The 26,760-nt window shown below is 55.2% G+C and overlaps 1 protein-coding gene across 6 annotated transcripts; it reads left to right on the top strand.

Moving 5' to 3' along the window:
- Positions 1-562: 562 nt before the first annotated feature.
- Positions 563-24,058, top strand: ETV7 (ETS variant transcription factor 7). Of its 6 annotated transcripts, none has more exons than XM_058306645.2 (8): positions 939-1,369; positions 3,590-3,722; positions 15,802-15,966; positions 17,837-17,962; positions 19,414-19,614; positions 20,778-20,920; positions 23,241-23,341; positions 23,449-24,058. In XM_058306645.2, exons 1-8 carry the CDS (start codon positions 1,364-1,366, stop codon positions 23,564-23,566), a joined length of 993 nt encoding a protein of 330 aa, XP_058162628.1. In that variant the 5' UTR covers positions 939-1,363; the 3' UTR covers positions 23,567-24,058. The 6 variants fall into 6 exon arrangements, with proteins under 6 accessions (XP_058162629.1, XP_058162628.1, XP_058162630.1 ...); XM_012522152.4 differs by having other exon boundaries at positions 951-1,369; positions 19,540-19,614; XM_058306646.2 differs by lacking the exon at positions 23,449-24,058 and having other exon boundaries at positions 563-1,369; positions 23,108-23,243.
- Positions 24,059-26,760: the final 2,702 nt, after the last annotated feature.

The following is a 26,760-nucleotide window of genomic DNA, read 5'->3' as shown; positions in this document are numbered from 1 at the left end:
CCTTTTTCTTTATTTTTAATTCTTTTGAATAAGTAATTCATTCATATGGTTAGATAAACAATGCTGAAGTAAATAACCATGTCCAGTTCAGATACGTGCAGATATATCTGTTGAATAAATTTCTGGTGGTGGATGGCTGGGCCACAAGGTAAATGCATTTGTAAAGCTGCTAGATTCTGCCATCCTGCCTCCATGGTGTTGCACCACTTTGTACTCCCCGTGGAGTGCCTGTTTCCCACAGCCTCTGCAGCAGATTAGGTCATTCAACACTTCGAATTTTTTGTCAAATCAATGGGTAAAATAATGAGATCTCAGAGTAACTTTAATTTGCATATCTTTCACGAGTGAGTCTGAGCATCCTTTTCAGTCATCAGAGACCATTCGACATTTACTCTTACGCAGAGTGTGGATTCATATCCTTTGCACACCTCTTGATTGGCCTGGCTCATACTGTTTTTTAGGAACTCGTGTACACACAAAAACACCTATCAGTGCTAAAGCCTATCACAGCCGCTGCGCCCTCAGGAAGGCGAAGGCTTCACTCCTCTTTGTCCCGGTGCGCGTTGGTTTGCTTTTGTGCTTACGATCACGCCCGGGCAGGGAGAGCCGAGGCAGGTGGACCGGGTCGCGGGCGCGCGGGCACCGTGCCTGGCGCAGCTGGAGGCCTGAGGAAAGGCGCCGGCCGGGATCCGCTGAGGACGCGGAGTCGCCCGACAGTGGCGCTCGGGCCTGGGGCGCCGGGGCCCCCACGGGGCCAAAGGAGAGGCTGCGGCCAGTGGGCTCGGGGGGGAGGGGGGGTCACCCTCCCCGCCGCGGAGAGGCGCCTGCTAGAGGCGCTCGCCAAGGGCGGCCCCTTCCCACCCATCTGCGGGGGCGCACCGGGCGGGCAGCGCGGGCCCAGGGGCTCCCTGGGCTCCCCAAATCCCGCGCGTCCCGCCCCCGTCTCCCCGGGAACCCCGCCCGGCTGCGCGAGGGGCTGTGGGGGCGGGAGGCCGAGGGCGGGAGCGACGCCTCGCGGACCGGCCCCCCGGCGGCCCCCCGGGACCCCGCTCTCGCAGGCACGGCCCCTGCCCTCCCCCGAGCCCGCCGGGGCGGGAGCGAAGCCGGATCCTGCCCTTTCGTTTTCGTTTCCCGGAAGGATCGCGAGTACCCGCGCGTCCTGCGCGCTCGCTCGCCGCGCCGCCCGAGCGCACATGCCCCGGCGCTTCTCGAAAGAGCTTTCCTCCCACGCGCCCGGCGGGTGTTCCCGGCCGAGTCGGGGGCTTAGGGGAGGAGGGTCCGGGGGCGCCGGCCCGGGGCCCCCAGCAGCCGCTGCCAGTGCAACGCTCACGCCAGCAACCGGGTGGCGCCTTCACCACCTGCAATGCAGGTAAGGGCCTGGCGGCTGAACCACGAGCGCGCGGAGCCACCTTGTGCCCCTGTCCTTCCTCCACCACCTCCATTTCCACACCGGTCTTAGCAGACCTTTTCCGGGGCTGGAATCTCACTCTCTAACCCGTCCCAAACCTCGCCAGCCATCCCCCCGTCCCCCACTCCACCTTCAGGCACCCCCCATCCTCTCCAGAATCCCTCCACATTACTGAGCGCAGGGTTCTCCACCTACAGGTCCTGCAGCACCCTCACCTCCTTGTCACCCCTACACTAACCAGATAGATGTCAGGGCCCCTGGCAGTTCCTACACCAGCCCGGTGCTCACGTTTGGCACCCCCGCCCCCACCTCCTTAGCAGCCCCTTTGCCTTTGTTCTGTTTCCCTAAGAAGTCTCAGCGTCAAACCCAGGACTGGGCCCCTTTCCCATCTCCAAGGCCTTCTCCACTACCTTCTCCCCAAACCCTCATCAGTTCATCAGAACTTGCCCAGCTTTCATGCTGAAACCCAGAGCAGGGCCCTCGCTGGCATTTCCCAGCCACTCACAGCCCCGGAATTCCATTTCTTTGGCTTGGAAGAGGGTGGAGGAACAGACAGGGACCGCCTGCAAGTGCTCCACCAAGAAGGCGCTGACGGAGAGTCCCCTCCCTAGAACGGGGACCAGGGAGCCAGGGGCAGGCAGCCCCTGAGGCCGGTCACCTGGGAAAACAGCTCCCGGTGGGAGTGCAGCAGGCTGGGGAGACCCGAAATGAGTGGGAACTACCCTCAAAAGGTGCTGACGCCCCTTCTGTGGCAGCCAGGTCTTCCCGAGTCAGCTTTGTTGACTCCCGGTCCAAAATCTTCCAGATGGCCCTCCCTAGACACTGAGGGATGAATGTAAAACTCTGGAAGATCCCAGGGTGAAAAAATGTCTCTTGCTGGAACTGGTTTCACTTTTACTTTTCACGAGGTGAAGCCTGGGTCTGGCAAGGAAGCGCAAGGACCCTCCTGCTTCTGTGAAATCCTTTTTTTTTCCCAGTCCCTCTTCTTGCCGGATGAACCAGTTCACCCTGCGTGGGCTGTGCTGATTGTAAGATTGTACAGACACAGACTTCACTTGGTGGAGGGCCACGGGGGTCAGAGCTTTATCTGAGAAGCTCTTTGACTCTTTGAAAATAGCATCCATTGGTTTGTTTATCCAGGCTTCGCAGGTTCCCGTGTGTTCTCTCACCAAGGTTCTGATGAGCCTTCCTCGGCCCTCAGAGCTCAAGCTTGTAACGTCTTGGCAAGGGAGCTGGTGCTGGGGTTAGGCACATGCACAACCAAGGTTGGCTCAGAAAGCTGGACTTCATCTCAACCGTTATCCAATGTCCACTGTGTTTAAGATATCGAGGGTACCGAGATGCAGACATACTCGGTTCCCACCCTCAAGGTGGGCACAATCTAGTGACAGGTGAATTCTCCTTTCCTTCCAAAAAAATTCTTAATAAGTCATGGCAGCTTTAGCCACAATTGCCAAAAGATGGAAGCAACCCAAGGGTCCATCACTGATGAGTGAAGACATAAAATGTGGTATATACACGTGATGGAATGTTATTCAGATGTAAAAAGGAATGAAGATCTGGTTCGTACGACGACATGGGTGGCCCTTGAAGACATCATGTTGAATAAAATAACCCAGATGCAAAAGGAGAGATATGATCTTACTAAAGATGAAATAAATAGGATAAGCAAACTCAAAGAGTCAGAATCTAGAATATAGGTTACCAGGGGATAGGGTAGGGGTAGGAAATAGGGAGTTCAGGCTTCAAATGTATAGTTTCTATTCGGAACAATGGAAATGTTTTGGCAGTGGGTGATGTGATGGTAGCACAATGGTGTCAACATCATCAATGACTCTGAAATATATATCTCAATGTGGCTAAAAGGGGAAATGTTTGATGTATATTTAGTACTAGAACAAAAAATTTAAAAATTCTGTGGACCTGCGCCACACAGTGAACCCCAAGTCAAACCATGAGCTAGGGTTAATAGTGTAATTATAGAAACATGCTTTCATCCATTGCAAAAAATATACCACACCAATGGCAGTTGCATGTGAAAGGGTGGCATATGGGAATCCTGTATTTCATGCATGATTGTTCTGTAAACCCACCACTTCTTTAACTGAAAAAAATAAAAATTAAAAAAAAAGATGACTGCACCTTGACCATGAAGCTCTTGACCCTGGTTGCCCCCTCTAGGAGGGAGCATTGGCCAGTTCTCTAAGCCCTGTGGCAGCTGCGCCACCCCCAGCCACCCAGGCCCAAGCCAGATGTGACGCTCAAGTGCACCTGCTGGATGAGGAGGGAGTCTGCAAACTGCCAGGAAGACTCCGTGAGTAGAAGGGAGGAGGAAAGCTGATTTTTTAATTTTAATTTTTTTGTTTTTAAAGAAGCTTTAGATTACATAAATGTTACATAAAAAATATGGGAGGGAGAGCGTGGATGTGGTCAAGCAGTTGAGTACCCACCTCCCACATGGGAGGTCCCGGGTTCAGTTCCCGGTGCCTCTTGAGAAAATGAAAACAAATAACAAGCAAAACGAATGGAAAAACCGATTTGGGGAAGCTGATGTGGCTCAGTGGTTGAGTGCTGACTTTCCACATATGAGGTCCTGAGTTTGATCCCTGACCCCCAGTACCTCAAAAAAAAAAAAAAAAAAATATATATATATATATATATATATGGGGGATTCCCATATACCCCACTCCTCCCCCTCCCCCACCTTTCCCCATTAGCATCTTTCTTTAGTGTGGTACATTTGTTTCAATTGATGAACATATATTGAAGCATTGCTACTAACCATGGCGATAGTTTACTTTATAGTTTACCCTTTGCACCACACAATTTTATAGGTCTTGACAAAGTGTATAACGACCTGTATCCATCACTGCAATGCAGCAGGACAATTCGAATGTTCCCCAAATGCCCCATGTTACACCTGTTCTTCCCTCTCCCTCCCCTCACAACCTCTGGTGGCCACTGCCTTTCTATCAGGGGTTCTTAACAAGGGGTCTGTGAGCTTGAATTGAAATGAAAAAAAAAAAGCATTATTCTTGCAGGGACGTGTTGATGCAGGTGTGATATATTTATTAAATAATACACAGTATAGTGTGGACTTAGTAACGGGTCCGTGGTTTTCACCTGACTGGCAAAGGGGTCTGTGGAACAAAAAAAAGGCTAAGAAGCCCTGCTTTATATCAATGTTACAAGTTCTTCCGTTGCTAGAATACTAGTAAGTCTGCGTTCGTCCATAGTTCTTTCCTCCCTTGTGTTTGTTCGTTCCTCAATCTTGAATGCACATAAATGTGAAGAACAAACTCTTCTTGGGAATTCCTTTGCCTCCAGCTTGCCTTTTCATTGTTGGGCTTTCTGTACCCTTTCCTTGGTGAGGGAATTCTCGCTATGGAGAATTCACACAGCTGACATGGCTGAGAATGAGGGGTGGGTGGGCTCTTACTGTAGCTCTGGGTTGGGATTGGATGAGCTATGGGGACCCTTTTGGCTAAAAGGTGAAGAGTTGGAGATGTTACCAGTGAGGGAGCTCAACAGCAAACAGTTGTATATAGGTAGAACCCTCTCGTAAATAATTGCTTAATTTTATTATGATCAAAATAGCATGCATTTATGGTCGAAAATTGGAAAATGATAGAGAACTGGAGAATATATAACCTGCCCAGAGATAACCATGAAATGGCCAGATCCTTTCATTTCATTTTACTAAGTAATACTCTTGCCCAAGGCAACTCATCTTATAACCATGGAACAGTCTGTAGATTAATATATTTAAGCTTCTGTTTCAAATGGCAAAACTGAGAGGTGGAAGAGCTAATGACAGTGGCTCTCAAAGCTGAGGCCAAACCTTGATCTGGCTGATAACCTCCTCAGAGATTTTTGAATGTCCTTTCGTGGGCCGTGGAGCCCGTGGGCTGGGCAGCTGCCCGGCCGCCCCCCAGGATCTTGGGTCTGCTTGGGAGTGCTGGGAAGCTGTGGGCAGGCCTCCTGACCCCGCTGGCCGGGACTGGAACGCGGCTTTGTTGATTTCACACACTTTCGGAGCTTCCTGCTTTCGGAGCCCCTGGTGGGAAGGAGTGAGAACTGAGCAGAATGTGGCGTGGGACCTTGCAGCCATGGGCAGAGCCTGCTGTCCCCCCCATATGTCTTCATCACCCACTGCCTGATGTTCCTTCAGCAGGCACAGAGCCCAGCTTTCCTTGGAGTGGGTTTCCCCAGAAGCAGGCCCTGAAATACTGGTGAGGAGAGAGAGAGAGAGCAAGGGGAGGGAGCCCAAAAGGATGCTCGCAGGCCCCTCTCCACAGTGGGCCGCTGGAGCTCAGGATAGCGCATACCCTCTACTGCTCTGGAAAGAACATTGCAAACCAAGGATTAGGGGAGCCGAGGCCTTTATCCTTCGCCTTCCCGTCCCTGGTTGGTTGAGGGCTGCTTCCCGGGCCATCAACTCTCCAGCACTTTCAGCTTGCCCTGTGCACTGGCTGAGGGTGCACCTGCCGTCTTAAAAAGCCTCCCGGCAGAGTCAGGTGCTGGCAGTTGGCAGCCTTTGGAGTGTACAGGTGAGTGCCAGGGGGCGATGGGTGGGACACCAGCAGCACCTGCTGTGCGTATCATCTTAGATGTCATGACTCATATTTAATGAAACTTCTGAGAGTATTCAAACAACACAGTTTTGGTCCATCTTAAATATTGAACCGTCTTAAAAGAGAGTGTACACCAAATGACTCATTTTCTTGTCAGTAACTTCCCAAATTAGCACACTGCTGACACCAAGTGAAGGTTTGACCTTTCAGATGACTGGGTCGATTTCTCACATTTCTGGAAATCGAATTTCTATTGCGGGCATCTCGCCAACCTCTATCCCCAGCTGCCCATCCCATTCCCTCCTCTGCCTCCAGCTTCCATTCTGATCACCAAGACTGATTTGCCCCAGCAGGAAGGCGAACAAACAAAACAAGTCTCACGTAGTTTTTCCGTGTTTATTTGTCGGACAAAGATGTGCAGTAGAGCAGAGGGAAGTCCACGCCGAGGACGAGTGTGATGAGTCGGTGGAGACAAGTGGCCAAAGGCGGGCTGGGACGGGGAGGAGGACTTACGGGGCTCTGGCAGGCTGTCCTCCTGCCTCGCACGATGCTCGTGGAAGAGGGAGGTGAACTTCACCTTGTACTGTGTCCCTGAGGGTCAGAGTGGGGTGGGCCAGGAGCGCCGAAGGGCCCGGCTGAGGAGACCAGGAGTGAGGCTGGAGGACGGGATGTCTCCTTAAGGGACGGGCTTGAGGGGACTTTGAGACAGGAGGTAGTTTAGAGATGGTCATCACCACAGACTCATTCCATGACAGAGAAACTCAGATTCGACGAGGACAGGAGAGTCATCTGTGGCGCGTGTGGCCGACCTGAGCCTCGAACCCACGACTCTTAATTCTTCGTCCTAGTCTTATCATTTCCTGGAACTTACTATTCTCCAGAGAAAAGCGCTCTGAGTTTCCCACTGTCGGATGCAGAGGAATTGACTTTGCGTTTTGAAATTGACTTTCACAGCCTCTCGTTGTGAATAAACCACAGGGCATTTCTGTATCCAGGTGTCACAGAATGGCACCTCAGTGACTAGAAGTAAACCATGGGAAAGGGGCCTTCGGGGAGCTCAAACAGATTTTGCATGCCTCTGCTCAGGTTCACACACGTCACTCAGAAGAGAGTGCCTGAGCACTTATTTTATTAATAGGCACAACTCTCACAAGTGTGGCTTCCTGGTATCCTAGAGTGGCGCTTCTCAAATTTTTTTTTTTTTTTTTATCTTCAGGAGGTCCCGGGGATTGAACCCAGGACCTTGTACATGGGAAACAGGTGCCCAAACCACTAAGCTACACTTCCTCCCCATCTTCTCAAATTTTAATGTGCTCATGAGTCTCCTGGGGATTTTGTTATAAAACACATTCTGATCCATAGGTGGGGCCTGAGATTCTGCATTTCCAATGAATGCTTAGGTGAGCCTGATGCTCTGGTCCGAGGATCACATTTTTTGTAGTTAAATCCTAATACTGATTGTCACTGTAAGTTGAGACCCACTAAGGAGGTGAAATCGATTTAGTGGGTCAAAATAAGTATTTTTTTTTTTTTTTTAATGCTGTAGACTATATCAGCACATCATAAATAGGAAAAGTAGCTGTGGTTCCAGGAATACCCTTGTTTGGGTTTTTTATATATACATATGTATATGAGGTCATGATACAAAATTTGTTTTTTGCCATAGGTTGAGGTCAAATGGTTTAAAAAATGCTGCTCTAGATCATGGCGTACGATATGGCAGTGCATTAGATGAGTGAAGGTGTAACAGAGAGGGGTGAGGTGGAGTGGGGAGGATGGAGACTAGAGGTGAATGTTCTGGAATCTGTGAGTATTGACAGTGATGTCATCACCTGGCAATGAAAGGGAATATGGAAAATAATAAACAGATGGGGCATGCCAAAAAAGGGCACAATTTGGGGACAAAGAGCCCGCCCATTCCCTAACACAGACTTGTCATTCAGGACCTGGGCTAGACCATACGCTTTTTAGTGTGAATTGGAAAGGCGTCGCCTCTCTGGAGAAGTCAAGCAAAGCCCTGGCCAGATTTCACTCCTACTGTCCCATTCTCTATTCTTTTTTTTTTTTTTTTCCCCTCTCTTTACCATTCTCCATTCTAATGGTGCCTTTGTGTAGGACACAACAGGAGTATATGCGCTGGCCCTGACCCCACAGTCTGTTGATGACCATAGAGCTGGCTGTGATATCAAGAAGAGATAACTGAGAAGCAGAGGTGGCCCAAATGATTGAGCTCCCACCTAACATACAGGAGGTCTGTGCCTCCTAAAGAAGACAGAAAGCTGGCGAGATGGGCAGGTGCGGCAAGCTGACGTAATAAGATGATGCAACAAGAGGCACAAGAGGAAAAACATAATGAGAGATACAACAAAGCAGGAAACGGAGGTGGTTTAAGTGATTAGACGCCTCCCTCCCACATCCGAGGTCCCGGTGCGGTGCCTCCTAAAGAAACAAAGGAGATGAACAGAAACAGCAAATGCAAACAATGAGGGGATGCAGAGAGATAAATAAATAAATAAATCATTGCGGGGGAGAAAAGGAAGAGATAGCCAAGGAAAGCAGTGGGGTGATGCATTTCACGGGTCCCTGGAGAGACAATGACACACAATAAATTAAGGACATCAATGCCTGATAAGCCACAGTCCTCATGACAGAGAATCAAGCCAGTCCATCTGTTTCGCAGGCCACGCTCCACCAATGAGGATGGTGATAATCCTAACAAAGGCTGCTTATTGAGTTCTTACGCTAACTGGGTATTGTGCTAGGTAGATTGCATAAATACACTCGACAGGCCAGGGAGTAGATTCTGTTATTAGGTCCACTCTACAGTTATCCAAATTTGGTCTTAAGAGAGAGGTGAATTAGCTTGTCCAAGGTCACCCAGGGGTAAAATGGCAGATCTGGGATTCGAACCTGTGTCCCTCAGACCCCCCGGCTCTGGTCCATTCTGAGCAACAGCCTCCAGCATCAGGTGAAATAGCCCCATTTTTAGGGTCTGGGTGCTGGTCTGGCACCGTACACCGTGTCCTGTGTTCCTCCTGCAGCCCTGGCGAGGTAGGTGGGCAGCGGCTGTTCTGACTCATTGCTAAGGGTTGGTCCAGCTCTTGTTCCTGGAGGCACAGACCTCCCCAACTGCGGGGGTGGTGGAGAGCGAGGCCTGGGCTCTGCCTGGGTGGGGGACAGCGGGAGAGGTTCTCGAAGCCAGGACAGAGGAGCTCCGACTGGACGGAGTCGATGGAGAGCTCTTTAGTTTCTCGAGCAACAGAGTAAAAGGGATGCTGTGGGCAGAGAGGCAGGGTGGGTGGCCTTGGGGTGTGGAGGGGGTGGGCAGGACACTGACATGCCGAGCCCACCCCTTTAGGCAGTTTATGGTGGGGGAGCCCCTGTGATGCACCTGCTCCGGCTGCTGGGCTGACGACAGTGACGGAGCCGGGCCAAGTCTGCGCCTTCTGCTGCTGCGTTCTAGTGGGCTGCAGTGGCCGCGGGAAGAGGCGCTGTGTCGTGACCAGGACAGCGTGGGGCGGTGCAGCTGGGGCGGGAGGGACGCGGGGGTGCTGACTCCACAGAGACCCCTGCGCCCTCCAGTGCGTCCTGGGCAGGCAGCTCCTCCCGCTGCCCTAGTCCAGCTCTGTCCAGCTCTGTCCCAGAAGCCTGGACCCAGCATGCTGGACACCCCCAGGCAGAGCTCCCGCGGCTGGGAGAGCAGGAGACATCTGAGTGTAATCTTTTTTTTCTTTTTAAAGATTTATTTTATTTATTTCTTTCCCCTTCCCTCACCCCCCACCCCCACCCTGTAGTCTGCCCACTTGTCCATTCGCTGTGTTCTTCTGTGTCCACTTGTATTCTTGTCAGTGGCACCGGGAATCTGTGTCTCTTTTTGTTGCGTCATCTTGCTGTGTCAGCCCTCTGTGTGTGCGGCGCCACTCCTGGGTGGGCTGTGCTTTTCGCACAGGGTGGCTCTCCTTATGGAGCGCGCTCCTATCTGTGGGGCTCCACTACACAGGGGACACCCCCGCGTGACATGGCACTCCTTGCACGCATCAGCGCTGTGCGTGGGCCAGCTCCACACGGGTCAAGGAGGCCCTGGGTTTGAACCCTGGACCTGCTATATGGTAGGCGGACGCTCTATCCGTTGAGCCACGACCGCTTCCCTGACTGGACTCTTGAGGGACAGAGACGGATAGGTGAAGGGGCTGGAAACAGAGTTGGTACCTGCAGGGAGGGGGGAAGCCGCAGGCTGGCCAGGAGGCGAGACCCCGCGCGTTTGGCTGGTTGGTTGGTAAGGGAGGACCCAGTCGTGATCCCGGCAGCTGCGAGGGAGACTTCCCGGGGCTGTCGCCTCCCCTGTGATTTGTGGGGAGCACGTGGGTCCGCGGGGCCCTGGGCCAAGCACACCTTCTGTGAGGATGGCCTCGTGTCACAGGGAGGTCACCCTCTGACCTCAGGAAGCGCGTCTGAGGACCCTACTCTTTAAATCAGCTTTCTCGAAGCATCCTCCCGATAGCCCTGAGGTCGGTGCCGTTTTGTCAACATCCTCGTTTCACAGATGAGGAAACGGAGACACGTGGACTTAGGTCGTTTTCAGGTGACCTGTGCCCGGGGCCTGGCACCTTCACCTCTGCTTTCACTTGTGGAGCGTTTTTACTTTACTTTTTACGTGTCCAAATCTTCAGGTTACGGTCCATGCACTTTTAAATGTGTGCGCGCGTCTGTAACCACCCCTGAGATCAAGACGAGAATGTTTCCAGCATCCTGGAAAGTTCCCGGGGGCCCTCTCCGATGGGTGGCCACTCTTGTGATTTTTCTCCCCAGATTAACTCTGCCTAATCTTTTTTTTTCCCTCTTTGTATTGATTAAACAAACACAAATTGGGTTTTTAGAGCAATTTTAGGTTTACAGAAAAATTGCCCCACAAGTACAGAGTTCCCGTAATATGCCCCTCCCCACACACAGTGTCCCTGGGCACGTGGTACAACGTTGTCTGTTTTCTGCTTATAGTTTTAAGTCTGGCTTCTTTCATTCAAAGTAATACCTCTGAGTTTTATCCATGCTGCTGTGTGTAGCAGCAGTGGTTTTTCGCTTTGTTTTTTTAGGAGGTGCCAGGGATTGAACTTGTGGCCTCGTCCCTGCAAAGCAGGCGCTCAACCACTGAGCTGCACCCACTCCCTGTGTACTTTCTGTTTTATTTCGGAGCTGCATCCCATCATGCACACGTCACAGTTTGTCCGTGGTCCGGCTAATGGACATTCGGCATAGTTCCAGTGGTTGGCTATTGTGAACGAGCTGCTTTGAACCCTCCAGCATGCCTTTTGGTGGACGTGTGCATCTGTCTCTCGAGTATCAGAGTGGAAATGCTGGGTCACAGGGCATGTGGCCTGGGCTCCCGACCGCCACGCCACGCAGCCCCTCGAACGGCACAGTAGCCCAGAGAGGCAGGTGTTATTATCCCATTTACAGAGGGGGAAATCGAGGCGCAGAGACGTCGAGCGCCTATTTGCAGTGATTTCACTAGGGACTGAGCCGGGCCTGGAACCCCGAGCTTGGGGCCTTGGCCTGGAAGGGGCGGCTGAAGCCGCGAAGAGCGGCTGGACTGCCGGGAGGGGCTGTGACCCTCTGCGGGCTCGAGCAGGGGCTGGGGGGCCGGCCCGCTGGGGGCTCAAGCCCTGCGGGAGAGCTTGTTGATCTGAGTGTTCTCTAAAGTCACGGGGTGCTTAAGGCCCCCTCTCTTTACCAGTGGCGCAGACACGCTGGTAGCGTGGGATGAAAGTGAGGGCGGGAGAAAAGCCGATTCCACTCCGGGAGGATGACGGGCTTTGAGCGCTCAATGCTCCCGCCGGCTGCGTGCGGCCTCGGGTCCCTCGAGATGTCCTGGGAAGCCCCTTGTCCATCCCTCTGGACGAGGGAGGGGGACCCTGCCTGGGCTTGGTCATGTCTGCAGAGTTCCGTTTCCCCCTCTCAACGCAGTGCTTGTGCCTTCACGGAGGCAGGACAACAGATGGATGCGGGATCGTTCCCGGCCTCCGGCCAAACGCAGGAAACGGTCTTCCTCCGACTTAGCGACCACTGACAAATGCACGTCTTTGTACTGGCTTCAGATAAAACGCGATGGCAGGTGGCCCCCCGAGTCCCGGAAGCCCTGGGGTAGGCCTGCCCTGCCCGCCCACGAATCCCCCACCGCGCCGCCCCCGCATGTCACACGAGTCATCTTTTTATATCACGAGTCTGTCACCGGCCTGAGCCCCACGAAGGCCCTAAATTCCCATTTGCACCAGCAGTGCCCGGGCACATCCTTGTTTCTACATTCCTGCCAGGTGGAGGTATAATCGGTAAACTGAGAGCGCGTTCTTTTCGAGTGTGCATTTCCCCCCTGTGGAAGTGGGCCGTCTTGCCACATGTTTGTTAGCCCAGAGGATTTGCTCTCCCTCAGCGCGTCTCACCCAGGAGCAGTTTTGCCTCCCACCTCTCAGGGGTTACTGGTCATTGTCTGGGGACAGTTTGGGTTGTCACGACTGGGAGGTGGTGCTACGGGCACCTGGTGGGTGGAGAACCCCTCCGCAATCCACGGGGCAGCCCCCCAACATAGAAATAGCCAGCCCCACATGTCAGCAATGCTGAGGTCCAGAGATCCGCTCCACCGTGCGTTGTCGGAAGATGTGTTTGTCCTTTTACACAAAACTTATTCAAATTTAGAGCTTCCTTTGACCTATGATAGGGATTAGCCCTTTATCTGCCATCTGCAGTGCACATATTTCCCCGAAATCTGTCCCCATTTGGTTTTGTTTACTGTATCTTTGGCCACACACACACAAATTGGTGTAGTCAAATGCGTCTTTCATTTTCATCACAGCCCCTGAATTTCCTGTCATGGTTGAGGTCTCCCCTACATTGGCCTAATGCACAGAGCTTCTGTTAAGATTTGTAACATCTTGTTCTTTAGGTCTTTGATCCACCTGGAATTGATTTCCATGTTTAGTGAAGGGTAATAGTTATATATCCCCCTCCCCCCCGGGTGGAGAGACAGCTGTGTTTTTATCAGATCTTAAATTAATTGTCCTTTTCCCACCAAATCCCATCTCTGTCATAATTAAAGTTACACACACACACACTTCTGGGCTTCCTCTTTTCTCGATGACCTACTTCTCAATTTCAGATTAATATCATTAGCTCTTGGGGAGCAGATGCAGCTCATGTAGTGCAGCACCCGTTTCCCCTGTATGAGGGCCCAGGTTCGCTCCCCAGAACCTCCTAAAAGCACATAAACAAGCAAGCAAACGAAGAAACCAACTCTCCTTGGAGAGCGGGTGGAGCTCAGTGGTTGAGCGCCTGCTTCCATGTCTGGGGTCCTGGCTGTAATCTCCTGTACCTCCTAAAGAAAGTACCGTCAAATCTGGATTGCATAGCTTTGTGGCATGTACTTCTTGCCTCCTTTTCTCTTTTTTTCCCTTAAATGATGTTTTGGGCAATTTCAGTCCTTTATTCTTAGGTTTCAAAACAAGAGTAAGGGGGGGCTCTTCTTGCTCCCAAACGGGGCTTGGTCCCTCCCTGCTTTCGTAGCGCAGTGCGTGTTCCTTTGTGACGCTGGTTAAACTCGTCATTCGACCGGCAGTTGCTGGAGCCCTGCGCTCCTGCTGGGCTCGCTCTGCTCTGTGTCCGCAGCCCCAGGAGAGCCGCACTTGGCACGTGGCTGGTGCATGTCTAGGGACTGGCTGATTGAGTCACTGATGCAGCTCCTTTTCTGCCTTTTAAGCATCGACACTTGTTACATTTCTTTCGTTGTTTTGGGTCCAGGCATTCAGAGATTTCGTCGTCACTGCCACGGTGTGGGCTTGGACAATTGCTTCTCTGCCTCGGTTTTCTTCCATGTAAAACTGGGCCCAACGGGCACAATGGCTCCTTTCAAATCCCCTACAGTCAAAGGTTCTGGGAAGTATGAAGAGCTCTTGGGAGGAGAAGTACTGCACCATGCAAAATACCAGAACGACTCGTGCGCTAGGCATGGTGGGTGCAGCCACGAGGCCCCGGGATACTCTTAGGGGCCCCCAATGATTTTTTTTTAAGGTTTATTTATTTCCTCCTTTTGCTGTCTGTGTTGTCTTCTCTTCTCGTTTTCTCTCCTCTATGATTCACTGGGATTCGATCCTGGAGACCTCTGATGTGGAGACAGGTTCCTTGTCAATTGGGCCACCTCAGTTTCTGGTTTCTGCTGCACTTCACCTTGACTCTCCCCTTGTCTCTCTTCTAATGCGTCATCATCTTGCTGCGTGACTCCTTGCACGGGCACTGGCTCGCCATGCAAGCACACTTTCTCTTCTTCTTTTTCACCCGGAGGCCCCAGAGATCAAACCCAGGTCTTCCCATAAGACAGAGGATTTATCACTTCAGCCACATCCCCTTCCCCCAACGATGTTTTAATTTCTTTTAAAATTAGAAAGAAAGAGCTCTCAGATAGAAGGAAATGTTTTATTATTAATATGTAATGTTAATGCATTTGTCTTTTTACCAATGCAATCATAAAATGTAATTTTCTTTTAATGGAGGAAGGGATCCAAAAAGGCAAGAGTGTCCAGGGCCCCAGAAGTCATCCTGTGTCCCTAGGAAAACAGCCGAGATTAGTGAAGTGAATAGTTGGCATTAGGAACAAAACGACCCCGGGAGGGTGGAAACGCAGGGGGAGTAAAGGCAGCCCCTCATCCCGGTGGTGCCGGAAGCTAAAGCTCACAAGTGGGTGAGGTTGGGTGGAGCAGACTCCCTTGTCCCTGGGTCACACCCTGAGCAAGTGCGGTTCCGATTCAGCAGTGAGGGGGGAAAGCAGGGCTGCCGGGGACCGGGGCTCTGGCCTGCTGTGCCTCACACTGCCCGTGACCTTGGACTAGCCGCGTAAGCTCTGCGAGCCTCCTTTCCTTGCCTGGAAAACGAGAGCAGTAACGCCTTCTTCATGGCACTGTTTGGTCACCACGCATTCAGGCAGCACGTGTTTATTGAGCTCCTACTATGTTCCAGGCCTGTTCTAGATGCTGACTATGTACAACATTGAGCTGCAGCCCAGCCCGTCCAGTACCTGGCACCTAGGAGATGCTCAGTAACATTTTTTTTTAAAGATTTATTTTCTTTCTTCCTCGCCACCCCCCCCCCCCCGCCCCCCGTTGTCTGCTCTCTTGTGTCCATTCTCTGTGTGTTCTTCTGTGTCTGCTTGCATTCTCGGTGGCTCTGGGAATCTGCATCTCTTTTTGTTGTTGTTGCATCATCTTGCTGGGTCAGCTCTCCGTGTGTGCTGCCCCACTCCTGGGCAGGCTGCACTTTCTTTTGCACTCGGCGGCGCTCCTTACAGGGCATACTCCTTGCACATGGGGCTCCCCTACACGGGGACGCCCCTGCATGGCACAGCACTCCTTGAACGCATCAGCACTGCGTGTGGGCCAGCTCATCACACGGGTCAGGAGGCCCTGGGTTTGAACCCTGGACCTCCCATGTGGTAGGTGGACACTCTATCAGTTGAGGACGCTCTATCAGTTGAGCCAAATCCGCTTCCCTCAATAAGCATTTGTTGAATGAATGAAGGGAAAATGGGAAGGGCATGGGGGAGGGGATGATAAATTAGCGAATGCATACATAATACATCTAAAGCGATAAACATAATTATGTCAAATGCAGAGTGTGATTACAAAGGGAGTAAAGTGCCAGGAAGGAAACAACAGGGCACAGCGACAGAAGGTGACCGCGGCGGGGGAAGGGCGGGAGAGCACTTGCTTCCATGGGGGTGTTCCGCGTGGGCTTCCGGGAGGAGGTGCGCCCGGGCCCCCAGCGCTGCCCCCGGCGTTGCAGGCATCCAGCCGGCGCTCTGGAGCAGGGAGGACGTGCTGCACTGGCTGCGCTGGGCCGAGCGCGAGTACTCCCTGCGGAGCCCCGGGCAGCTCGGCTTCGAGATGAACGGCCGCGCGCTCTGCTTCCTCACCAAGGACGACTTCCGGCTCCGCGCGCCCGGATCAGGTGTGTGTGTGGGGTCCCCCGCCTCGATTTACACGCGTCCATGGGAACCCGCGGAAGCCCGGCTCCGCCCCGCGCCCCCTCCCGGTGACGTCTCGGCGGAGGCGCGGGCTGGAGCGGGCCTCCTGCAAAGCCCCCCGGGTGGCTGCTCGTTTTCAGAGGCCTTGGCACGGGGGTCCTTTCCCTTTCCATGCGACCCTCCCTGGCCTGGTGGCCCTGGGACCCCCCCTCCCACTGCCCGCCCTACTGCGCCCACGTGCCCTGCCCCTCCCCCAGCCACACGTGCGCAGGGAAAGCGGAGGCGCTTCCAGGGGGCGCTCCCCGGGGCGGGAATGCCCCATGACAGCTAAACCCTGCCTCCCCAGCTGCAAATAGTCTTTTTAGGCGGCAGCTAGACCTGAGGCCGAGGGAACCGATTCCAGGGACGGTGTTTCAGGCGGCGGAGAGTTTGATAGGGGCTGTGGGCGGTGGGTGGCGGCTGTTGCCAGGCGCAGAGCCTTCCGGGGGTCTCTGGAATGGCCCCTGCTTCTCAGCTGGCCTGCCCTCGGGCGCCCGGGGCTTGGCTGATTTGGGGTGGTTTCTTGGGAGTATGCCCGTTTCACAGGTACCCCTCCTTCTGGCCAAGCCTGCAGGAGGCGATGGCCAAGAGCTCCTCTCGCCCCTCCTGTTTCCTCCCTTTCTCCTAACACTCCCACGGCCGTCCCATGTCAGATCCTCCTCTGTCACACGCTTTCCCCTGCGAACGTCCTCCAGGGGCTGCTGGGACTTTAGGAGCTCGGGGGCACGGCGGTGGGGGCGGAAACCGTCTTTAGACAAGGTTTTACTCTACCAAGGCAGCCCTGGGCAGAGGCACAGCCGGGGAGCCGGTGGGCTGGGGTCTGCCCCTCCACCCCCGTGTCCCCCGCTTCTACTTCCTGCCAGCACCCCGGTCCTCAAAGGCCCCCCATCTGCCCAGGGATCACCCCTCCTTGCCCACCGTCAGCACCATGGCCCGAAGGTGTGAGTCAAAGGACATTCCTGGGTCCCCATTCCTGCCTCATAGGAAAAGACGGGTCTGGTCTCTGGAGCACGAGGCATTGGAAAGAAATGTCTGGAATTGTTTTGGGGTCAGCCCTTCAGGAAAGCTTGGGGAATCCCATAAACCTTAGAAGATCTGCCTCTGCCCCCAGGGACTTGCGGTATGGTTGTACAGCCTGTGCACTGCACACAGCTGCCCAGCCAAGGGAGCATGTGGGGCCTGAGATACAGCCTGACCTTGCCAAGCTAAGTGCCCTGGAAGGGATGCCTTTTTTTTTTTTTTAAGAATTTATTTATTGATTTCTCCCCTACCCATTGTTGTTTGTGCTTACTGTCTGTTCTCTGTGTCTGCTTGCCTTTTTTTTTTCTTTTTAAGGAGGTACCAGGAACAGAACCCAGGACCTCCCATATGGGAGAGAGGCACCCAATTGCTTGAGCCATCTCCATTCCCTGCTTGTTGTATCCCTCATTGTGTTTCCTCATTATGTCTCCTCGTTGTGTCATCTTGTTGCATCCGTTTGCTGCGCCAGCCCATCGTTTCAGCTCGCTGGACCCAGTCTTGCTCGTCTTCTTTAGGAAGTACTGGGAACTGAACCCAGACCTCTTATGTGGTAGGCAAGCGCTCAACTGCTTGAGCCACATCCGCTTCCCAGGGATGCCTTTTCTTTTCCCCAGCAGAAAGCACCAGGAGCCCTGCCCAGCCCCACCCCCAGCCTCCTGGGAGCTGCATCAGGACCCAGCCCTGTCGCTGACATCAGCACTAAGCTTGTGATGGCCAGGCCTCATCCTGAAAGGCAGGGGAGTGCAGCTGGCCCTCCCGCCTGCTCTGTCAGCAGCCTGCCTTCCCGCTCCTCAGGTGATGTCCTGTACGAGCTGCTCCAGTACATCAAGACCCAGCGGCGAGCCCTGGTGTGCGGGCCCTTTTTTGGATCGGCTTTTAGGCGAAAGATGCCCGTGCGGCAGCCCCCCAGCCCCCTGGAAGGTGAGCTCCGAGACTCTCCCCAAACTGGCCTTGGTGGGCCACCCTGCCCTCCTGCTCTTCTTTCTTCCTCGTCAGTCTCTTCTGTTTGGTCTCTTTTGCTGATTTCTTTTCTTCCCCTACTTCTAAATGTTGGGGTACCCCAGGGCTAAGGGGGCCTCTATTACATGCAGTCCCTGGCGATCTCATCTCTCAGGTCCTACATGCCACTGGAGCTGATGATCCCCATTTATGTGTGTCTCCAGCCTGGATCTCTCAGAACTTCTGACGCCCCCACTCCCTCTGCCTCCCCCGCCCTGTCTAACGGACACCTGAAACCCAGTGCCGAGGTCCTGCCCCCTCCACTCCCACCCAAACCTGCCCTTTCTCCAGTCTTTGCCATCCTGTCAAATGGCTGCTTCTGCTTCCAATGGCACAGGCCAAAAGGTGGTCAGTGGCCTTTGATCTCTCCCCGTCTCTCCCGTCCTCGTCTCAACTTCAGCAAGTCCTGTAGACCCTGCCTGCAGCACCTGCCCAGAGTCCAGCGCCTCTGCCGCCCTCTGGGCCAGTGCCCGTCACCTTTACGCCTGCAGCACTGCAGCAAGTCCGCGCTGCGCTACCTGCTTCTGCCCTGGATCCCCTATGGTCTCCTCTCCGCACCACAACCAGCCAGATTCCTTTAGAGCTTAAGTAAGATCATGGCACTGCTTTGCTCACCATCTCCCAGTGGCTCCCGTCTCACTTGGGGTCAAAGCCACCTTGACCTCCCTGCCCGCTGACCTCCTCCTTCACTCACGCCGCTCCCTCCTTCCCATGCTATCTAGACATTTCAGCCTTCTTGTCGAGCAAGCCAGCGCCCTTCTGCCTCAGGGCCTTTGCACTAGCTGTTCGCGCTGCTGGGCATTCTCTCCTGTTCTCATCCCAGCCGCTCACCTAGCTTACTTCTCTGCCTTCTTCAGTTTTCGATTCAAATGTGTCCATGCCAGCAGGGCCTTCCTTGATCAGTCTCCCTAAAACGGCAACCCCTGCCCCTCTCCCAGCATTTCCTATCTGCCTTATGGTCCTTTCTATATATTTTCTTTACATCTCATATACTGTTCCTACTTCCTTTTTTTTTTTTTTTAAGATTTATTTATTTTTTATTTCTCCCCTCCCCGCCCCCCGGTTGTCTGCTCTCTGTCCATTCGCTGTGTGTTCTTCTTAGGGCAATACCTGGTTCATCTGCACCTATTGATAAATATTTATTGGGCAGATGGAGAAGACTGCCCTTTACAGACAGGGGCACAGGGTCGGAGGTCAAGCTACTTGCCCGGGAGCTGGGGCGAGTGGCCCGGCTGCGGGCCCTTCCCACTGCCTCTCGGGATGCTGGAGGCAGAGCAGCAGGAGTGCTGCACGCGGGACCGCCAGGCCGTCGTGGAGGGGGCCGGGGTGGGGGTCTGGGCCTGCGGGGTCCACAGGGCCCATCTGCTCGCAAGGGGGCCGCCTGCAGCCGCCGCCAGCCCTGCGCCCCGCCAGCGCCTTGAGCCGCCTGGATACCCCCCCCCCCGCCTGGCCAGGGGGCCCCTCGGCAGGGAGGAACCTTTCACCTACCCCCTGTGCAGAGCTCGGCTGCGGGGCTGCGGGGGGCTGCTCCTTCCCCACCGTGCCGCCAGCCCCCATCGACGGCAGGATCGCTGGTGAGTAGGAGGCTGTGTCCCCCTGGCCGGGAGGGAGGGAGACGCGCCGGGCCAGGCCTGGGGCCCGCAGGGGTCGTTCCGAGCTGGGGGCGAGGGTGGCCGTGGCTCCCCCTGGCCGTCCTCTGTTCTGGCACAATCTGGCTGCAGGGGCAGTGCCGCCGGGGACTGCCGAGCCCGCCCGATCCCCAGGGCAGGGACAATTTAGCAATGCTGAGCTGGCGCCATGTCTTCGTCAGACACTCAGATGGGCACGCAGTAGGCTTGGCTCCCTCTTATTTTAAATTTCTTTGTTCATTTTTAAATAATCGAGTCTCCCTCCGTGCCAGGCGTGGTCCTAAAGCCTTTACTTCCACTGTTGTATTTAATCCCCGCAATACAGCCCTTTGAGGTTGGTACTATCATTTCACAAATAGGGAAACAGATACAGAGAGGTTAAGTGACTTGCCCAAGATCACACAGCAGGTCAGGGGAGGGGCCGGGGTGTGAACCAGGCAACCTGGCTCCGGAGCCTGGACTCTTCAAGGGCATTTTCTAACCGCAGTGCAGCCCCCGTGTTTGTTCTAGACGTCACAGGGGCACAGAAGCCTGGCTTCTGGGTTGGAAATGGCTGGAAGGCACTAATGACACAAATATTTGAGCCTTTAGAAAACAGTGCTCGCATTCTTCGAGTGCTTAAGAGCACCAGGCGGCCCTAAGTTCTTCGTATCTATTACGTCACTTAACCCTTGCACCCCCCTTATGGGGAAACTGCCTCAGAAGAGGCTGGGTGACCTTGAAATGACCCAGCCGAGAGGCCCAGGCCCCGGGTTCAAGGTCAGGCTGGTGCCTCGAGCCCCTCTGCCCTCCATAACGACGCATTTGGGGTCCAGGCGGCCGAGGCCCCAGCCCGAGCCCCACGGCCCCCCTAATCCGGAGCCGCCGCCTCTGCCGCTGCTTTGGAGCTCGGCGACCTCGGCCGCCCCTCGATTGCCCTGAGCCCGTGTCCTCATCTCTCAAATGGGGGGAAAGCCCCTTCCTGGAGCTCTGAGGATTGAGTGGCCGTTTCCATTACTGCCATCGTCGTCACCAGCCTGCGGGCATCTCCAGGGCCAGAGCCCCTGGGAACCCCTGTCCTCGTGCCTCCAGGAGAGCCCCTCGCCCACGCCCCCCGTGCTGAATTGCAGACTGCCGGCTGCTGTGGGACTACGTGTACCAGCTGCTGTCTGACGCCCGGTACGAGCCTTACATCAGGTGGGAGGACAAAGACGCCAAGATCTTCCGAGTTGTGGACCCAAATGGGCTCGCCAGACTCTGGGGAAACCACAAGGTGAATCTCGGTTTCAGCGGGTGGGATGGTCTCAGTGTTTCCAGAAGGGGGCAGGACAGGGGGTCAGAGTGGACCCCACACCACTAGAAGGCAGTCCTCACCCAGCCCCAGAAGGGCCAGGATCGTTTAATTTTAGGAGCTACGGAGGAAGAGGCTGTTAGAGTTTGTGGCTGGGGAATGTCCCTAAATCTCAGGACTCTTGCCTTCTAATTGCTTACTCCCACCATGGCTTAGCGATGGAGACTCTCAAAGCCTGTTCACAAGCACTGCACAGTGTCTGTGGTGGGGCAGGTGGGCCAGGTAAGGAGAATGGCCCCCAGGTCTCTGGCCCCACAGAAGAATCCGCCGCCAGGCCTGGAAAGGCCGGGGATGACTAGGCAGGATCCCCTGCGTGAGGAACGCCCACGCCCAAAGGGACGTCTGCGGCTGACTGGGTGCTGCGTCCCAAACTCGAATAACGAAGCATTTGTCTGAGTGAGAATTCGGGTGAAAAAACACTTTACTGTGTCAATCTCATGATGTACATGGTGACATGGAATAAGTGTCCACTTTTTTTTAAGGTTTATTTTTATTTTATTTATCCCCGCCCCCCCCCCCGCACCTGCGCTCGCTGTCTGCTCTCCGTGTCCATTAGCCGTGTTTCTTCCATGTCTGCTTCTCTTCCCGTCTTTAGGAGGCCCCGGGAACTGATCCTGGGACCTTCCAACGTGGAAGAGAGGCACATAACCACTTGAGCCACCCCAGCTCCCTGGCCTGCTGCGTCTCTCACTGTCTCTCCTCTACGTCTCCCTTGGTTGTGTCACCTTGCTGCGCCAGCTCCCCGCGCCATGGGCCCTGGAATCAAACCCGGGGCCTCCCATGTGGTAGATGGGAGCCTAATTGCTTGAGCCACATCTGCTTTCCAAGTGTCCATTTTTATAAACAAATTCATTTGAGTAAAACAAATGAGTCTTTCAAAGAAAACTTTAGAACATCAATCTGTATGGCATTTGCTAAAATGGTTCTAGCGTTTGATTGCTAAGCATTGCTCTGAGAGCTTTGCCAGCATTAACTCATTTAATCCTCGTAGCAAACTTGGGAGGTGGGCATCATCAGATGTGGAAACTGAGGCACGAGAGGGTTAACAACTTCCCAAGGGTTTGCAGCCAGTAAGTGGCTGAGCGGCAATTTTGAGGCCACCTAAGTTTCTGGGCTCCACTCTGAGTAGTGAAGATGACTGGAAGGATGCAAATGACTAGACAGGGATGTGTTTATTTTGACCAATCCCCATATACTTAAGAGAGGGAAACTGAGGCCCGGGAGCCACAAGTCCATTTATTTATTTTCAAGATATTTATTTATTTATCCCCTCCCCCATTTTTGTGCTCGTTGTCTGCTCTTTCTCTGTTCATTGTGTGCTCTGTGTTTCTGCTCGTCTTCTTTTTAGGAGGCACCTGGAACTGAACCTGGGACCTCCCGTGTGGGAGGGAGGCACTCAATTGCTTGAACCACCTCTGCTCTCTGCTTGTTGTGTCTTTCATTGTTTCCTCATTATGTCTCCTTGTTGCGTCATCTTGTTGTGTCAGCTCGCTATGCTGGCCCATTGCATCAGCTTGCTGTCTTACCCGTTTTCTTTAGGAGGCACCGGGAACCAAACCCAGGACTCTCATGAGTTAGGCGGGTGCTCAACTGCTTGAGCCACATCCCCTTCCCCACAATTCCATTTAATGAGCATATCCTCTGTGCTGGGTACTGTGCTAAATGCTATCACATTGGCACAGTACCCAGCACAACAGACGTGTGAGGTGGAGATTCTTATCTTCATTTTATAGGTAGGGGAATGGAGAGGTACAGACACTTGTCCAAGGTCACACAGCTGCCAAGTGGTGGAGCTGGGGCTTAAGTCGATCCCAAAGCCCAGGCTGTTTGCCCTACCCGGCACTGGCCACTTCCCAGAGGTGAAAAGGATGTGGCTTGGCTCAGGTCCCGCAGCTGGTGCTGAGACCGACCGTGCCAGCGCCCCAGGCTTCCTCTCTGATGCATGGTCAGCTAGTTTTTGGTTTTTGTTTTTAATTTGTTACGGCATTCACATTCGCTATTTCAGAGTGACCCGCGGTTCACACCCACCCCGGTTCTCAGAAGGGGAGGTGAGGAGCCGTCACGTCCTTTCTCCCACCACCTTCCCCGATTTTCTCCTCGAAACTCAAGGCAATGCACCTGCCCGCCGACGGATCCTGCGTGGAGGGCATCCAGCCCAAACTCCTTGCTTCCAGGTGTGGAGACTGAGGCGCAGAGGAGCAGGGCGAGGCGGGAGGGTGACGTGGGCTGCTCTGCCTTCCAGAACCGGGTGAACATGACCTACGAGAAGATGTCCCGTGCCCTGCGCCACTACTACAAGCTGAACATCATCAAGAAGGAGCCTGGGCAGAAACTTCTGTTCAGGTGAGTTGCCTGGGGGCCGAGACGAAAAGGGGAAGCGGGACTGGGGCTGCCGGGAGCCCGCAGCAGCTGGGGCAGGGGCTGACTTGCAGCTCTTACCTGAATTCCAGATTTCTGAAGACGCCGGGAAAGACTGTTGAGGACAAGGGCAGTGACCTGGAGCCGCTGGAGAGCCCGGGGCAGGAGGGGACGGATTTCCAGGATGGGATGCTGGAAGTCTCTCCGTGAGGGGCCGGCAGACTCCAGGCTGACGGCGCAGGGACTGAGTCTGCCGTGATGGCAGCTCGCGCCGCCCGCTCCTTCCTCCCAGCGCGGTCGGGATCCCCAGTTGGACTTGGCACCCAGAGGATCACAGCTGTCGTCTCGGGGCCTCATGGGGACCTGGGGGTGCTGAGAGCAGGGGGCCCTCGCCTCCGGGACTGGGGCCGGTGCCGTCCTTGGAGTAGGGCAGCCTGGGGCTACGTGGGGCTGCGGGCGGGAGGCTCTGCCCTGCCCCTCGGCACCCGCCCAGCTGGAAGAAGTCGTGGGGGCTGAGAAGCCCCCAGCCCAATGCCTGCGAGCGACAAAGCAGGAACGGAGGTCCCCGCCGCGCCTCGGGGGTCCTCATCCGTGTAAGGGGCACGCGCGCGCGAGCCGCCGTCGGGGGCGGGGGCAGGAAATGGAAAGAAGGACTAGTGCTGTGTCACCCTGAGTAATAATAACCACAGCGACGTCGGCTTCTCCTGTTTCTAGGTGCAATGTGCTAAGGGCCCTACGTCTCTTTTCTCTCTGTAATTCACACACCAACCTCCCGATGGGGAAACTGAGGCACAGGCACCTGGAGCGGCTTGCAGGGCTGGGATGCCCCTCCAGAACCGCGGCCACCTGCTTTCTCTTTGCGCCTCTGGGTCCTTGTCACCCAGCGGCCCTCGGGGTCTTCCACGAGCAGGTCATTTCACCTGGCCCCACCCTCTTGCCCTCGGTGCTTGGGCTTGGGTGGCCCGGCGCCCACGGCCCCGTGAGGATCCCTACCCCTCCCACCCCCCCCACGGCACCCTGCGCTCCTCACTCCACCGTGCAGGTCACGACCTGGGTGCCCCAGGTGCCTCCAGAAAAACGTTTCCACGGCTGCCTTGGGGGGTCTTTGGAGGGGCTGCCCAGGTCATTGGCTGGACGAGGAAGAGGAAGGCGTTGGGACCCACGAGAAGGAGGGGAGGGTGAGCGACAAGGAGCAGCTGGGTGAGGAGCAGAAAAGGAGGTGCTGAGGAAGGAGACTGGAGGTGGAAAAAATTAAAAGGCTAAAGCGGAAAGAGAATGGGGTGGGGTGAGGAGCCCGAGGTTGGGGGGCCAGCGCGGCCTCCCCGAGAAGGACCCAGAAGGCCGGGCGTTCCAGTCCCCGCCGCTAATGCGGGCCTGGAGGGCGGCCGCTCGGGGCCCGGGGCTCCACGGGACGTTCAGGCGGTGACTGGACACCTGCTGGCACTCGAGGGGCGGGGAGGTGGACGAGACGCCGCCACCCACCCAGAGGTTCATTTGGTCACGGGCCCTGTGGGCGGGAGGGGAGGCTGGCGGCCTCAGGACCAGGTGCCCTCAGGACCAGGGAGTGGGCTGGCAGCAGGGAGGCCTCCGTGGAGGAGGTGGGGTCTGAGCTGGGCAGGAGTTCTGCCTGGTGGCCGCTCTGGACGGTCCCGTGTTCGAGTCTTGGCCCTGCCACTTACCTGCTGTGCCCTCCCAGGCAGGCGGCGCCCCCCCCTCTGGCGCTCCAGGTTTCTCGTCTGTGAGTTGGGGCTGTTACTCCAGGCCTGCCCTGGCTCCACAGGGCTGCCGGACAGTTTCGGTAAGGCGCTGAGGACGTGCCTTCTACGTGAGGAGCGTTTCCTAAGTGGGAGCTGCAAGACTCCGCACACCAAACCTGCTGGTCCTGTTCGCTCACCTCCTCTCTGTTCCCTCACCCCTCCGAGCGCCTCTCGAGGGCCTCAGGGCCCAGCAAACGCCCGGGCTAAGGTTGGGGGAGAGGGGGCAGGCAGTGTGTTCCCTTGCAGAACTTCCTGGATTCTCACCTTTCTGGGGAGGAAGAAGCCACTTGCCCCCAGCCCCCCGGGAAAGCCCTGGCTCTGCACGGAGCTGGGCTGGCTTCGAGTCACTGCAGGGGAGACGGCGATAAGGACTCTTGGACTTTGGAGCTCAAACATGTGGCCGCTCTCAAGCAGGGAAACTCCTGTCTGGGGCCCTCGCTGTGCCCTCTCGGTACCCACGGAGGGCGCCAGGCCTTGGAGAAACAGTGGAGTGGGAAAACCTGGGCGTGGTGTCCTCCCTCTGAGACTGTTCAGTCTCGACTCTGCCCCAGGCCTTAGCGCTTTTCTTATCTTCTTCCTGAACAGGAACAACAATTCCAATACCAGTCGGGGAGGGATTGTCAAAATCCACTTGTCCATCCGGATGAGCCAACTGGCCAGCCTGGGAAGTGCCGCGCCGGGCCCCGCCACTCTCGGGACGCCAGGATCGCGCGGCGCCCGCCCGGCTCGTGGTCTGGACAGACAGGCCTCAATGCCAGGCTGGACCATGGGTCCTTCTCCCGGTTGAGACCCCGGCGCCGCCCTGCTGCCGTCCACGGCCGTCGGCAGTGGCAAATCCCAGGGCCGACGCCGTAACGCGGGCGAGGAGCCCCGCCCAGAGCCGGGACGGCAGGACCACGGGTGGCGGTACTGCGCCAAGGGCTTGGGCACAGGCCGTCGCCCCAGATCCCTCAACTCCGCTCTGCCCTGGCGCGAATGCCACCCTCTCCCCGTCTTCCCAGGCCCTGAGGCCCTGGTCTGGACATGGTCACCTGGGTGTGAGGAATAATGGGATTCCTTCGGTCCTTTCTTTCCACTGTGCATTACTTGGACACCTGCTGTGTACCTCGTGTCAGGTGATCCTCCAGATTTACATTTGTGTGTATGTATATATTTTAAGGAGGTACCGGGGATTGAACCAGGACCTTGTACGTGGGAAGAGGTGCTCGCCACTGAGCTACATCTGCTCCCTTACATCCATTTCTTACACAACAATTAGGGTCCTGAGAAGTGGTGGACTGATGAAAACTGCAAATGTCAAAATAGATCTTCCCACAAGGAATTTTTAAAAGCAGGAGATACAGTCTCATGGGTTGGAAAAGTAGACAGCCACGTCCTCCCCGCCCCCCCCCCCCCCCCGATTATATTAGTGTCAACCATAAAGTGAGGATGTTAAGAAGTCCACTAATGAAGCGAATGACACAGGTCACTGCTGAGCCGTTCACGGCACTGCCCCGCGGCCACAAGCGCCTTCGGCCCCCTCTCCTCCCTTACTGGGTCCTTGTGGACAGGGCCTCGTCCCGTCCCGGGAGTCCAGAGCTAGCGCTCTCCTTAGTCCGGGGGTCCTGCCACACTCGGGCCGCGCTGCAGGAGCTGGGCTGCTGGGCG

Source organism: Dasypus novemcinctus, chromosome 11 (assembly GCF_030445035.2).
Source record: "Dasypus novemcinctus isolate mDasNov1 chromosome 11, mDasNov1.1.hap2, whole genome shotgun sequence".
Lineage (NCBI taxonomy): Eukaryota > Metazoa > Chordata > Mammalia > Cingulata > Dasypodidae > Dasypus > Dasypus novemcinctus.
The sequence above is the reverse complement of the archived record's forward strand: the minus strand, read 5'-3'. Positions and strand labels throughout refer to the sequence as shown.

What these genes read in the sequence shown, in the direction of transcription:
- ETV7 (XM_058306645.2), top strand. An exon ending in CAAACTGCCAGGAAGACTCC is followed by an intron (nt 3,723 to 15,801) that starts GTGAGTAGAAGG and finishes CCGGCGTTGCAG; the next exon opens with GCATCCAGCCGGCGCTCTGG. An exon ending in GGGCAGAAACTTCTGTTCAG is followed by an intron (nt 23,342 to 23,448) that starts GTGAGTTGCCTG and finishes CCTGAATTCCAG; the next exon opens with ATTTCTGAAGACGCCGGGAA.